General features: G+C 42.7%; 4 protein-coding genes across 4 annotated transcripts; 3 read left to right on the top strand and 1 right to left on the bottom strand.

The window, feature by feature from the left end:
* Window positions 1-3,890: 3,890 nt before the first annotated feature.
* FPOAC1_008377 (uncharacterized protein) lies at window positions 3,891-5,051 on the top strand (the record flags this gene model as incomplete). Its single annotated transcript, XM_044852821.1, has 1 exon — window positions 3,891-5,051. The coding sequence occupies one exon, from the start codon at window positions 3,891-3,893 to the stop codon at window positions 5,049-5,051; it is 1,161 nt and encodes a 386-aa protein (XP_044705491.1).
* Window positions 5,052-6,066: 1,015 nt separating this feature from the next.
* Window positions 6,067-10,693, top strand: FPOAC1_008378 (uncharacterized protein; the record flags this gene model as incomplete). Its single annotated transcript, XM_044852822.1, has 2 exons — window positions 6,067-6,280; window positions 6,330-10,693. The coding sequence occupies 2 exons, from the start codon at window positions 6,067-6,069 to the stop codon at window positions 10,691-10,693; spliced, it is 4,578 nt and encodes a 1,525-aa protein (XP_044705492.1).
* A 745-nt stretch (window positions 10,694-11,438) lies between these two features.
* Window positions 11,439-12,430, top strand: LEA1 (U2 snRNP complex subunit; the record flags this gene model as incomplete). The annotated part of the gene is made up of 5 exons (XM_044852823.1): window positions 11,439-11,517; window positions 11,601-11,641; window positions 11,704-11,964; window positions 12,022-12,156; window positions 12,215-12,430. 5 exons carry the CDS (start codon window positions 11,439-11,441, stop codon window positions 12,428-12,430), a joined length of 732 nt encoding a protein of 243 aa, XP_044705493.1.
* A 208-nt stretch (window positions 12,431-12,638) lies between these two features.
* FPOAC1_008380 (uncharacterized protein) lies at window positions 12,639-13,352 on the bottom strand (the record flags this gene model as incomplete). The annotated part of the gene is made up of 5 exons (XM_044852824.1): window positions 12,639-12,641; window positions 12,713-12,966; window positions 13,016-13,106; window positions 13,155-13,240; window positions 13,289-13,352. The coding sequence occupies 5 exons, from the start codon at window positions 13,350-13,352 to the stop codon at window positions 12,639-12,641; spliced, it is 498 nt and encodes a 165-aa protein (XP_044705494.1).
* Window positions 13,353-13,825: the final 473 nt, after the last annotated feature.

Raw genomic sequence — 13,825 nt, forward strand, 5'->3', positions numbered from 1 at the left:
CTTATAAATAATATATACTAGAGGAAAATAAAGGCTATATTAATATAGATTTTTTTACCTTTAAAGATAATATAAAAGAGAGTAATTACTTTATTTCCTTTTTTATAAAAGCCTTTTTCTTAATAAAAGCCCTTAAATTTAATTAAATATTATTTTCTTTAAAATAATTATAATATTTAATATATTTCTTTAAATTCTTAATATAGTTTTACTTATAATAAATAAAGTAGATTTATAATTTCCTCTTTAGCTATAATAGTAATTTCTTAATTACCTTAAATAATAATAGTTTATAGTATATACTTAATATTAATAATTTACTTAAAGCTATATAATTATTATATAGTTAATATAATTTAATAAGAATAAGAAGATTATTATATTACTATAGATACTAATAGCTATTAAAGTAATATAATATAAAAAGCTTATTTACTTATATTAATATTATTAATTTATATATATATAAAAGCCTAAGGGATTAATAGAAAGTATATATATAATTAAGAAGCCTTTTTAATATTCTTTTTTATTAATAATTAACTTTCTTTAAAGCCTTATAAAATACTTAACTATAAATTAAATAATATAATAGCTTATTAAAGGATATTTAATAAGCTAGATTTTTTAATTATTAATTTCTTTATTAATTATTAAGATTATTTATCTATTTATTAAGAATAGTCTTAATAATATTATATACTTTAAAGAGATTAATTTTCCTTATATTTTTATAATAAGATTTAATTAGTAAATATATACTCTTAATCTATAAAATAGCTTAATAATTAAAATATATAACCTTATTAATAAATACCTTTATAAATATATATTTATATAATTAAAGCTAGATTTTAATTAAATAATTAATTTCTTTAATATATAACTTTAAATATTAATTTAAAAGCTTCTTTATAAAGTTAAAATATACTTATTTAATAAATATAATAATAATCTTATTCTAAAGACCTAGGAATTTATTTTATTAATCTTTCTTTAGATTATTATAAGTATTTTTCTTAAAGCCTAGCTTATAAAAGCTAATAATAATATACTTTATATATTAAATATAGAGATATATTATAGCCTTAAGGAAATAATTAATAAAACTAATAGCCTTAATATAAATAAAGTATTAATTTATAAATATAATATTTAAAAAGAGTATTTTATTTATATTATATAGCTCTTAAAGATATAAAAAGACTTAAATAAAGTTATTTTCTTTTTTATTATTAAGAAATTTAAATATAATATAGAAAGTATTCTTAAGGCTATTAATATTAATAATATTAAAAAGAGGTATATTATATTTATTAATTTTATATATATAATTAACTATTATAACCTAGAGGTATAATTTAATATATTAAAGTAATAATTAACTTATAAATAATATAGCCTTAATTTATTAATCTTTTTTAATATTAATTTAATATTAAAATCTCTCTTTAAATAAGTAATTTATAAAGGCTTTAATATAATCTTACCCTTTAAGGAAATCTTATTTAGCCTTATTAATATAATTATAAATATTACCCTTTATAGCCTTAACTATATTCTTTATTATATTCTAGGTAAAAAAAAATATAAATTAATTATAATATTATATTTACTTTTATAAGTATTATAATTTAACCTTTATATTTATTAAATAATTAATAATAAATTAAATAAATAAAGTCTTTTTTATTACTTATAAAATAATTATATATATTAAACTTAATATTAATTTAATATAATAAATACTATTAACTTTTTTCTTTTTTTTACTTTATAAAAATAGAGAATTTATATTTAATTTAATATATTATAATCTCTTTTTTTTTCTTATTATTAAGAATTTCTTTATTCTTTCTATAGCCTTAATTATAATTAAAAATAATCTTTATTTTACTACTTAAAGTCTTTTAAGACCTTTTTATTAAAAAAGTATAATCTCTATAAAAAGCCTATTTATTAATAGCTTAAAATAGTTTTTCTTAGCTATTAAATATACTCTTAAATAAGAAAATATTATTAAGAAAATTATTATATTATTATATAAGTATTATAATAATATTAATATTAAGAAAATAAAAAATACCTTAATAAATAAAATTAAAATTAATTAAAGCTATTACTATTAAAATAATAATAAATTAAATTAAATTAATACTATTTATATATTAAATTAAATAAATTAAATATATATTAATAAAAAAAGGTATATATAGAAGTAAAATTAGTATATATAGCCTATATATATATCTAGATATACAAAAGTTATATATTTTATATGTATATCTGGACATGCGGGAAATAGACCTCGACAGTGGAGGCTCATTAAGTTGTCCATCTTATCTAGTAGCCATCTTTCGATCCTCCTCTTCTTCTCTCTTTTCTTCTTATTTTCTATTACTTTACTCTTTCTTCATCCCACTTCTCCGCACTTTCCTCTCTCCTCTCTTACTTCTGCCCCAAACTGTAGCCAGTCTCTTAGTTGACACTCGGCGCCTTAAACTCGCCCTACTCCATCCATCCATCCTCCGCCTTTGCCGCTTCGGGGTCTAAGTCGTTCAACTCCCGCGCCCTAAGGGAAGAAATTCTTTGCCTTAGAACTTTGCCCAACCAGTACAGAGTCCACCCCGTCTTTAGCGGACTGTGGCTTGCGCTCGCTCCATCGCCTACTGTCCCTCCCAAGTCCCGAGTCGAGAAATCAAAGAGAAAGAGGCTACTCTGTGCTCTCCTCAACCAATCCCTGCTCTCCGAGACCAGCTTAAAAGAATCGCGGGAATATTCACTCACTACGTACTACGATCGGACAAGACCCTAGACAGGGCTTTCGGACCGGGTTGGAGTCGAATCCTCGTAAAACCACCTACATACATAAACAACTTTTGCAACGCACGCTTCAATTCCGTCTTCCGCGCGACCTCTCTAGCCTCTAGCTTACCTAGCTTCCACTCCTCCCCGCCGCACTACCCGGTCGCTCCATTATTTCCAGGAAGACCCCGGTCTCCGTCCGACCTCTCTAAGCCCATCCCCTGTTGACAACACGGACTTGCAACTGCAACTTTTTTTTTTATCCATCTGGGTGGTTTGGAGTGGACTTATCAGAGCCCAAGCAAGCTTTTTGAAAACATTCATCTGTCTTCTGTTGCTGCATCTTTATCCTCCTCCAATTTCTATCGCTGTTGGTCCTGGGCTTTTTATCCTCCACCAAACCGGCCAACCTTTATCACACGCCAGGTGCCATTCTTAGTGGACCCATCTAACCCATCAAGAAATCAGACCAACTCGAATCATCCACCAATTCGTCTGAACCAACCGACGTTGGTTTATAATCTTATTAAACTACCTACACAGCGTAGTTATATCCTTCAGTTCACATTTTCGACCCTTGGTTTGTCTCGCTCCTGGCCCAGTTTGTCTCTACATCAACGCACGTACATTATACCTGCGTAAAGAGAGCCTCACATCATAACGACGCCTACGACGATTACGACCATCACGATCATAGAACAAGACTGCTGCCAGTCTTGACTACTACCGCATTATTACAGCCTGTGTCTTTGTTGAAAGCTTATGGTTTTTGATTCACTCCATCAGTAATTGTCTACCATCCACGAATTGGGTCTCGACCCAGCCAGAACACGAAACATTGCCGATCATCCTGCGATTATTTGCCACAAGACCCCGACACTTTCTCATTCCCCAAACTGACCCCATCCTACCGTCATACCTTTCTACAAACACACAGCTTCTAAGCTTCAGCTCCAACTCTAGCTCCAATTCCACTTCAATCCATCACCGAATTTCTGTCCGACATTTGGGGAGTCGGGTGAACATCACCTGGCCCCTTATACCTCGCCAACACGGCTCCACCGACCGAATCAGAATCTTGCGACATGGCTATGGACGCTCTCAAAAATCTTGTGAACAACGTCCCAGATTGGCTGCAGCGCCTTGACGATCTCAGCGGCCAGATCGACCGACGACAGGCCGAGCTGGCCGCTGTCGCTGCAGCAGAAGGAAAGAGCCCAAAGGCAAAGTCCCTTCGCAACAAGGGCTCGACCGAATCACTAAAGCCCAAAGATGACCCTCCGGTAGTCCACGCTGAGGCTTCCGCCGACGAGGATACACCTCAAGATACCACAGCGCAAACACCAACCAAGACCTCCGATCCACCAAAGGTCCATACACCGAGCCCAGCCTCCATTCACCAGCAACAAGAGATCATCAAGACAGCACAAGCCAGGGCACGAGCTCAGGTTAGGAAGAAGCCCAAGTCGCCCTCCATGATGTCGACCGAAGACACTCCCGCCGCATACCGAACAAGAAGTATGATAATTGTCTACTATGATAGCTATGTCCAGGGCTTCTTTGATGAACTTGTCCGATTTGTCTCATCCAGTCGTAACCTAATGCGCAAGGCCAAGATGGCTGCACGGGTCGCCCAGATTAAGAAGTTGGCTGAGCAAGACGTGTCAGAGGATGGCAACAACGATGATGCACTTCCATCACTACGATATATGAGCAGCAGGCGATTCGGCCCTATGTCAATAGCGCGGCCAGGTGCTGGCGATCAGCCACCCGACGTATACGATAATCTCGATAAAGGCCTCGAGTTTGTGCAGAGCCTGTGTGAGCACGGCGCTCACCAGTTCCTACGCGATGGAGATTGCAACGATGAAATCAGCAAAGTGCAAAAGCGACTCGCCGAAGTCCTCGAGATGGCCAAGACAGAAATGGAGCGCGTCCAGCGTGAAGAGCCCGAACTGGCCAAGGAGACAGGCGAAATGGGCAAGATCCGGACACGGCGACCCATCAGCATGCGTCGCGAAATGTCGGCTGGTCTTAAAGAAGGCAGCCCAACACCTGCCAAAGAGGAGAACAAACAAGAATCCGCAAAGCTAGAAGCTGCCGATCCCACCCCAGCACCGGATCCTATGGCGCCTATGGCGGTGGATCCAAACATCATGGAAGCCGACGAGGGCATTGATGTTGAGATGGAGATTCCCAAGCTACAATATCGATCAACCCGGGCGATGCGCAGCCGCGGTCCATAGAGTGGACGTGAGTCGTGTGCCTGGGCTATTATTCATTGAGTGTCACAACACAACACATGTTTTCTACCTTGCTTTCAGTACCATTCATATTGTTTTTACAGCAAATGTCACACATCCATATCTTGGCGTAACGGGACTGGGAAAGAAAGAGGAAAGCGCTGAGAGAAAATCAAGTTGGGATTTTATTTTGGGTCTTTGTTCCACTGCATCCTCGCATCTTTCGTTATATATCTTATCATGAAGCATTGGAATCACCCTTCAAAAGAAGTATGATTCGTCTCTTATTTAGCTGGTTATCAGTCATATATGTCGTGCTCACTTGGGGGCTTTGTTCTTTTCCACGAAAAAAGAAGGACCATTCATAGCGTCGGGGTTGTTTTTGTTGTTGCATGTTCTCTATCGAAATATATGGGGGTTCAAGAAGAATTTCGTTAATTCTTCTAGTGCCTGCTTTCATGTTTACATCCCTTGTTTTATATAGCTTCTTTTTAGGTTATGGTCATGAACAACGGGAATGTTTGAAAAGCAGAGATCGCATGGACTGTGATCTAGTACAATTTGTTTTAATATCATTATATATTCTCAGTTGCATAGTTACATCAATACTGTCACTAAATTAGTTGTTTGATTTCAGAAAATGCTCCTTGCGATGTATCTGTATGCTGTCTTTGAACTCTCGGTAGGCTGAAGCTGTTCGATGGTGTAGGTCCTTAATCAGTACTAAATGGGTGGGCCATAACAGCAGGTAACCGACCGCGTGCTCAGGTACACCACCTACCGCCGTATGACGTCCCCTGTGGCTACTACCACTTTACTTCACTTCACTTCACTTCTACATCAACAACTGCACTATATTGTTGCTTTATACCTAACCTGCGACCTACCGAGTTGAAACGTTATAAATCTACGACACACTATCCCGACAACTCACTTTACCAATCTGTCACATCCAAAATGACGACGGCTTCATGCGCGGCTGACCGATAGCTTCCACCATTTCGTAAGGCCCCCCGCCATGGGTCAAGGTTTCTCGCTCGCGACGCCGTCCGCCGGCTCTGCGGGCATCGACATCTCTGAACTGAGCGATGTGCAGTACGAGAAAAGTATAGGAAATGCGAGATTCATGAAAACAATTCGTGGTCGTCACGAGAATGGTCTAGTACTCGTCAAATTGCTTGTGAAGCCGTACCCAGAGGTCAAGCTAGAAAAGTACAAGAAACAGATTATCGGTAAGTCCAGGAACCTTAGACGGGCTGGGAAACTACTGACCGTACCCAGAGCAGCACAGAGCGATAGCAGATGTCCCCAACGCACTCGGATTTCAGCGCATCATCGAGACCGAATCCAACGGTTACCTTGTCCGCCAGTTCCTTTACAGCTCGCTCTACGACCGTCTCAGCACTCGACCGTTTCTGGAAGATATAGAGAAGAAATGGTTGGCCTTCCAACTTCTCTGCGCTCTGCGCGATTGCCATGCGCGAGATGTCTATCACGGCGACATTAAAGCGCAGAATGTCCTCGTGACCTCCTGGAACTGGTTGTATCTGTCGGATTTCTCATCCGCTTACAAGCCTGTCATGCTACCCGACGACAACCCAGCTGATTTCTCCTATTTCTTCGACACATCAGGTCGTCGTACATGCTATATCGCCCCTGAACGTTTTTACGCCTCTGGGGAGGCACCGCCGCAGAAGGCGAAGATGACATGGGCAATGGACATCTTTAGTGCTGGCTGCGTAATCGCGCAAATGTTTCTAGAGTCGGAGATGTTCAGTCTCGCTCAACTGTATAAGTACCGTCGTGGCGAGTACGACCCTGTCATCACGCATCTGAGTGTTATTGCAGATAAGGATATCGCCGACATGATAGCACACATGATTCAGCTTGACCCGGAGAAAAGATACTCGGCGGAGCAGTACCTGGATTTCTGGAAAGGCAAAGTGTTTCCGCACTACTTCTACAACTTTCTGCACCAATACATGGGACTTATAACCGATCCATCGTCAGGAAACAACCCTATGTCAGGTGCTTCGAAAAACCTTGGAGAAGCTGATGAGCGAATCGATCGCGTATTCTACGACTTCGACAAGATATCATATTTTCTTGGTTACCAGCTTGAGAAGCGAACCTCCCAGGAATTTCAGCCGTCTTCCAGGCTAAGCCTTTCGCATTTCCCTGTACGGCTCAATATACCAAATCACAATCATACAGTATCGTCTGCTTTAGAACCGCCTGAAGACGATGGGACATTGATATTCTTGACACTTATTGTGTCTCAACTAAGGAATACTGCGCGCGCGTCTTCCCGGATTCGCGCATGTGATGTGTTGCTTGCCTTCTCAGAGAGGCTTACTGACGAAGCCAAGTTGGACAGAGTCCTGCCGTATCTGATGACGCTTCTCGTGCCATACGAGACGGACTTGGTGTTGATTGCTGCTATCCGAACAATTACTCAGCTTCTGGAGCTTGTGAAAATGGTTACCCCCATTAACTCCCATGTTCTGGTGGAATATGTGTTGCCTCGTATGGAAATAGCTCTGAGCTCTCGGTTGAGGACACCTAGCCCGCTAGTCAGAGCAGCATATGCATCTTGTTTGGGAAGCCTTGCAGCGACTGCGCAGCGTTTTCTTAATATGGCGTCGAGTCTTCGTCCTGACGGCTCAATACCTATCTCAGACCCTGAGGTCGAACCAGGCGCGGATGCCAAGGCTAATTTCGAAAGTGTTTTTGATAATGCTGGCCGGCAACTATTTGAGGTCCTTGAAAGCCACACCAAGCAGTTAGTTGAAGACTCTGACAACTCAGTTCGAAGAGCATTCCTGGCGTCGGTTCCCGACTTGTGCTACTTTTTCGACGATCATTCAAACGACGTCCTCCTTACTCATCTTAACACTTACCTCAACGACCGCGATTGGACACTAAAATGCGCCTTCTTCGATACAATCGTGGGCATTGCAATCTTTGTTGGGAGTACAAGCTTGGAGGAGTTTATGTTGCCTTTGATGATTCAAGCTTTGGCCGACACCGAGGAGAATGTAGTACAGGCGGCCCTTCACTCGCTTGCCCAGTTAGCCAAACTGGGTTTGCTGTCAAAACCCAAGATTTGGGAGCTGGTCGACCTCATCAGCCGGTTCACCATGCACCCAAACCTTTGGATACGGGAGTCAGCAGCAGAGTTCTTGTCAGAGTCGGCGCGATTTTTGGAGCCTGCTGATGTGAGGTGCAATTTAATGCCTCTTGTAAAACCATTCCTGAAAATAGAGGTTTTGTCTGACTTTCAAGAGCTTACTATTCTTGACGCGCTCAAGAGACCGCTAACAAGAAATGTCTTCGACCAAGCAATTACATGGGCTTCGAAGACAGAGCGCGGCGTTTATTGGAAGCCACTACAACAGCTCAAGCCTCTGTTGTTTGGCTACAAGGGTTCAGGATCAAGTCGAGCCTCCCGAGAATTGACCCAAAGCTCCATGGGACGAGTGGCTCGTAATGACGAAGATGAACAGTGGTTGGCGAAGCTAAGAAATCTCGGGCTGAAACTCGAGGATGAGCTAAAGCTCGATGCTTTGCGAGAATTCATATGGCGTCTGAGTAAGATGAAGGCGCGTGATGCTTCGACTGCAGACGGTAGCACATCTAACGGAGTGGTATCTCTGAAGAGCTTAGGGGTCAATCCCCAAACCGTGTTCTTTAATGACGCGCCCCTTCGTGATCCCAAGGCAGTTGTGGATCTTGAGCGACCAGAAGAACCATACACAATTGCAGATGCTCTCTTGGATGCCTCGATGACCATTGATGACTCGGCCGGTGGGAAGAGGAAGGCCAATACTAACCGCCGGGTACAAAGTGTCGGTCCGCGCTCATCGGGTCGTTTCCTTTCACCAACTACTGCCGCCCGAACGCATTCCAGAACGGCATCTGCATCGCACGCAGGACAAATAGGCGATGATAGTTCCTTTCAAGAGTCATCGTCATCTAGAAGTGCAATTCGACACCAGACAAGCGCGCTGAGCTTGCTCGATCGCAAAGACAAAAACAAGTCAATCGCACAAACTGGTACTACTGATACTAATGCATTTGGCGAAGTTGAAGGACCATTTGCCCAAGCCTCAGCAGAACAGTTGGTATCTTCCGATGGCAAAGAAGGAGATACTGCACGACCCCGAGTCACAAAGCACAGCTATGAAGGGAACGATCCAAGCATCCAGAGAATGTTGGACAATATGTACGTGGATAACTTCCCTCGTGATGTTATCGAGTTCGGACCAATCGTCACACCTATCAAGAGAAGCAAGGCAAGTCGTGTCAGTGTTCATCCCCGAGAGGAGCCATGGAAACCCGAAGGTCAGCTTGTCGCAACATTTGCCGAACACAAGAGTGCTGTCAACAGGGTGTTGCCATCCCCTGATCATGTTTTCTTCCTAACAGGCGGCGACGACGGCACCGTGAGAGTTTGGGACACAGCACGACTCGAGCGCAATATCACACACCGCTCTCGCCAAGTCCACAAGCATGACGACAATACACGGGTCGTCGCTCTCTGTTTCGTTGAAAACTCGCATTGTTTTGTGAGCTGCGCGTCTGATGGCAGTGTGCACGTGGTCAAAGTCGACACAGTCTCTGCCAGTGGTGTGGTCAGGTATGGCAAGTTGCGTGTTCTGCGCGAGTATCAGCTCCCGGATGGCGAGTTCGCGGTATGGTGCGAGCATTTCAGACAAGAATCAAACTCGACCCTCATCATTGCTACGAATCGTTCGAGGATCCTTGGCATCGATTTGAGAACCATGGACCTCCTTTACACTCTCGAAAATCCAGTACATCATGGAACACCTACCTGCTTTTGTGTGGACCGAAAGCGGAACTGGCTCTGTGTGGGCACTTCTCACGGAGTAGTCGATCTTTGGGACTTGCGTTTTAAGATGAGACTCAAGGGATGGGGTCTACCAGGCAAAGGATCGATCTACCGGATTTGCATACATCCTACTAAAGGTCGTGGTAAGTGGGTCTGTATTTCTGGAGGAACCGGCCAAGGTGAAGTCACGGTTTGGGATCTGGAGAAGACGGTCTGCAGAGAAATCTACAGGGCTGGGGGCAGTAAGGACGGCTTAAAAGGGTATGAGGCATGGGATGTCGATGAAGACAAAAGAGAAGGAATGCTTGGACGGTATGCTACTGATATTGAGCCGAGCGAAACAGCGAACGCCGATCGAGGAGTTCGTGCTATGGTTGTTGGCACTGCAACTGTGGATGACTCGAGAGATGTCAGACACGCGTTCATCGTAACTGGTGGCTCGGACAAGAGATTGCGGTTCTGGGATCTCTCACGGATAGAGAGCTCCTTCATCTACAGTGGTCTCACGCCAGATCAAGCCAAACCAACCTATACAACATCACACCCCACGACGGCGTTAGCACTCAACATGGAGCGATTTCCTAGACAAGCACCGACTGCTCCTAATGCGGGCTCCGGATCTAAAGCTAAATCCTCAAGTGCACGACCGCCAAGATCGACAGTTATTTCCCTCCAACAGCAGCAACTTTTGCAGTCACACATGGATTCTATTTTAGATGTGGCGTTGCTGGAGTTCCCCTATACCATGAGTGTTTCGGTGGATCGAATGGGTGTTGTGTTTGTATTTCAGTAGAGCCGGGATGCAATTGGAAACGTCCCGCTAGAATTTATTGAGAAACCGAGAGCAATCACTTTGTAGTTGGCTGGTTTACATACACTAGATTCCTAGACGGAGTAATGAATTAACACATGATTCCGTGTAGACCCATTAGAAAGCGAGGACATCATTGTAGTTTTGTAACTATATGACAATATGTCTAGATAAAAATTGCAGACTCTTTCAAAACTCGATCTACCGGGTGGCAGAAAAGTTGGCCGCTTAAGTCTTGGGATATGAAAACAAGTAGTCTAAGGACTATGATCCTTGGATCATAAACTGACCTACTAATTTCATCTCTTATGCTTCCAGCGGTCAATTTTTGTGATACCCTAAGGTTCGATGCACTCTATGTAGTTTAGTTCACACCTCTTGGAGAAACATGCTCATATTAGATCCTGTCTGTGTCTGTATGTCTGAATAGAAATAACTTATCTTTACAAACAGAAGTTAAAGACCTTAAATTGTAAACGTTGGACATGTAAGTCGTTAAGAAATCTATTGTGGCTGAACTCCGGGCGCCACTCTGGAGCTACAGCCACAAACGACACCAAAATTTCCCCATCCGCCTTGTCGAGACCATCAGCCTTGCCATACATATCGACACCACCGACATTCCACGCGCATCAGCTTTGCCGAACATACGATCTCGAGCTCATAAAGAAGCCACTATAACAAAAAACTTATATCTGAACCCCGAGGTAACAGCCCCAGATCCAAGATGCGGCTCACCGCCGACCTCATCCGGGATTCCCTATCCTACCTCAATCCTCTGAAGGAGCGAGAGCTTGATCTCCGAGGTGCGTTTTGAAAAGAGCAGATGCTACACTTTTTGATCTTTAGAGAGCGCAGAGTTGATACAATCGTCTTTGTGGCGTAACAGGACACCGAATTCCAGCGATTGAGAACTTGGGTGTTGCTGGCGTAAGTTTTAGCTCCCAATTCCTCTGCGGCTTGCACAGCTGCTAACAAATGGACGTGTGTAGCCTCACGATGCCATCGACTTCACCGACAACGACATTCAAGTACTGGGAAACTTCCCTCTATCGCCGCGCATAACGACCCTCCTCCTCGCGCGAAACCGAGTCTCGAGCATCCAGCCTTCTCTGGCCAAGAACATCCCGAACCTTACCAACCTCGTGCTATCGTCAAACAACCTCGTCGAGCTCGCGGACATCGACGCGCTAGCATTGTTCCCCCGATTGACGCACTTGGTTCTGTCGGATAACCCTGTTTCCAAGAAGGAGGTGAGTCTGAAATCCGACGCATAGTAATGAATGCCTTTTACTGATGGCGCGGTGTAGAACTACCGATACTGGGTACTCTGGAAATGCCCATCTGTGCGATTTCTTGATTTCGTAAAGGTCAAGGAGTCTGAGCGGGAACAGGCTCGCGAACTGTTTGGAACTGAGGAAGAGCCAACTGCTTTGGCTGCCAAGGTTCGTACCATTTTGTTGAACAGCAAACTAGCCGCCCCCAAATCTAACAATTACGCAGATCCAAGGCATCAAGACCACCAACTTCAGCACCTCCGCCGACGGCTCGGAAGCGCCCTCCAAGCTTTCACGAATAAAGCTCACCGACGCCGAAAAGAAGCGATTACAGGAGCGCATCAAGAAGGCTACCAGCCTGCAGGAGATCATTGCGCTGGAGAAGGAGCTCAACGAGGGACGTCTGCCCTCTGGAATTCACGGAGATGCTATGGAGGAATAATACTTCGCATGTATGAATTAAGGACTGGCCGTGCAGGATATGGATAAGGTTTACAGAAAATATCATGATTATTCGTCTTTGGGGATATGTATCCTCCTGCAATGACTACTTTTAGTTGATTCCACCACTTTCCCTAGCTTGTACTCTTGTGTTTCTGGTTATTTGATCTGCACAACGTTGGGTTAGGCTGTTTTACAGTGCTCCGTCGTCACTGTTGAGTACTGATAACTACCCAGTCATGGACACATCTCCGTCCCTGTTCGCGCCACTGGCCTGACGTACCTCCAGCTCCAATTGTGTACTGGGATCGTTCTGGCCGCCATTGAGTTGTGCAGAGGCACCCATTGAGCTGCCGTTGACGTGAGGCTTCTTAGCGCCGTTCGCCACAGGAAAGTTGATAGTCTGGTTGCTACTGTTCTCCCCTTGAAGACGTGCTTGTGTTGCCTTGGCAGCGGCTTTGATATGCTTGTAAGGCACCGTCTTTGGCACAACGTCTTCGAGAAACTCGAGGTTGTCGTGGTGTGCGACAGCGGAGGCTAACAGCGTTAAATGAATCACTGATAAAGAAGAGAGGAATAGACTTACCAACATCCTTGTATTGGATGTTTCGACGGGGCTTGCGGTCTAGCTTGGCTTGGGTGTGTGATTCCTCTGCTAGATGCTGGACGAACATCTCCTATATAGTGTGAATACGGAGCCAAAAGGACAAGGGGAAAAACCATACAGCAGCGAGCGTGATCACAAAAGCCGCATTGTTGGAGCAGAGGCTGATCTCTGGATCTTGTGCGATAATCTTCTTGACTCTTGAGACTAGGTCTGTGTTAGGTCGTAGTTGTTTGAGCTCGATGTTAAACTTACGCGGAAGTTGGTTTTGTCCTGTAGGCTCCTTACGAGGAGGAATAGCTGTGGTGTTGTAAGGCATGATTGTTGATTATGAAAAAAATTATTGAGTGTGTTGAATATGAACCTGTGAGTGTTAGAATGTTTGACTGGTAATATTGATATTGGTCCGTGGTAAAGGTTAAAGTTGGAGGATACAGGGGTTAAACAAAGGTAGACAGACGGTGGTCACGAGAACGACAGCGACAATTGAAAGTTTATTCGATACAAAACCCTTAAAGAGCTTAATCTCATCGAACAACAACACTACCTGGGCCACTAGAGACCAAACTTACCTTTTTTGAATTATGCAGTTCAATAACCAGAGTCGGTCAATATCAGGGGCTAGGCTGCGCGGAGGGCTTGAATGGTACAATAAAGGTCAAGAAGAGGTAGAAAAATCGAGACCGAATAAGATGGAAAGAAAATATTCTGCTCAAGTTCAGTACTTGCCAAGAATCGAAGTTCAGTGCTGTATATGAAATTGTCATCCAAAGAGGTCAAGACATATGCGAA

This window comes from Fusarium poae, chromosome 3 (genome assembly GCF_019609905.1).
Source record: "Fusarium poae strain DAOMC 252244 chromosome 3, whole genome shotgun sequence".
Lineage (NCBI taxonomy): Eukaryota > Fungi > Ascomycota > Sordariomycetes > Hypocreales > Nectriaceae > Fusarium > Fusarium poae.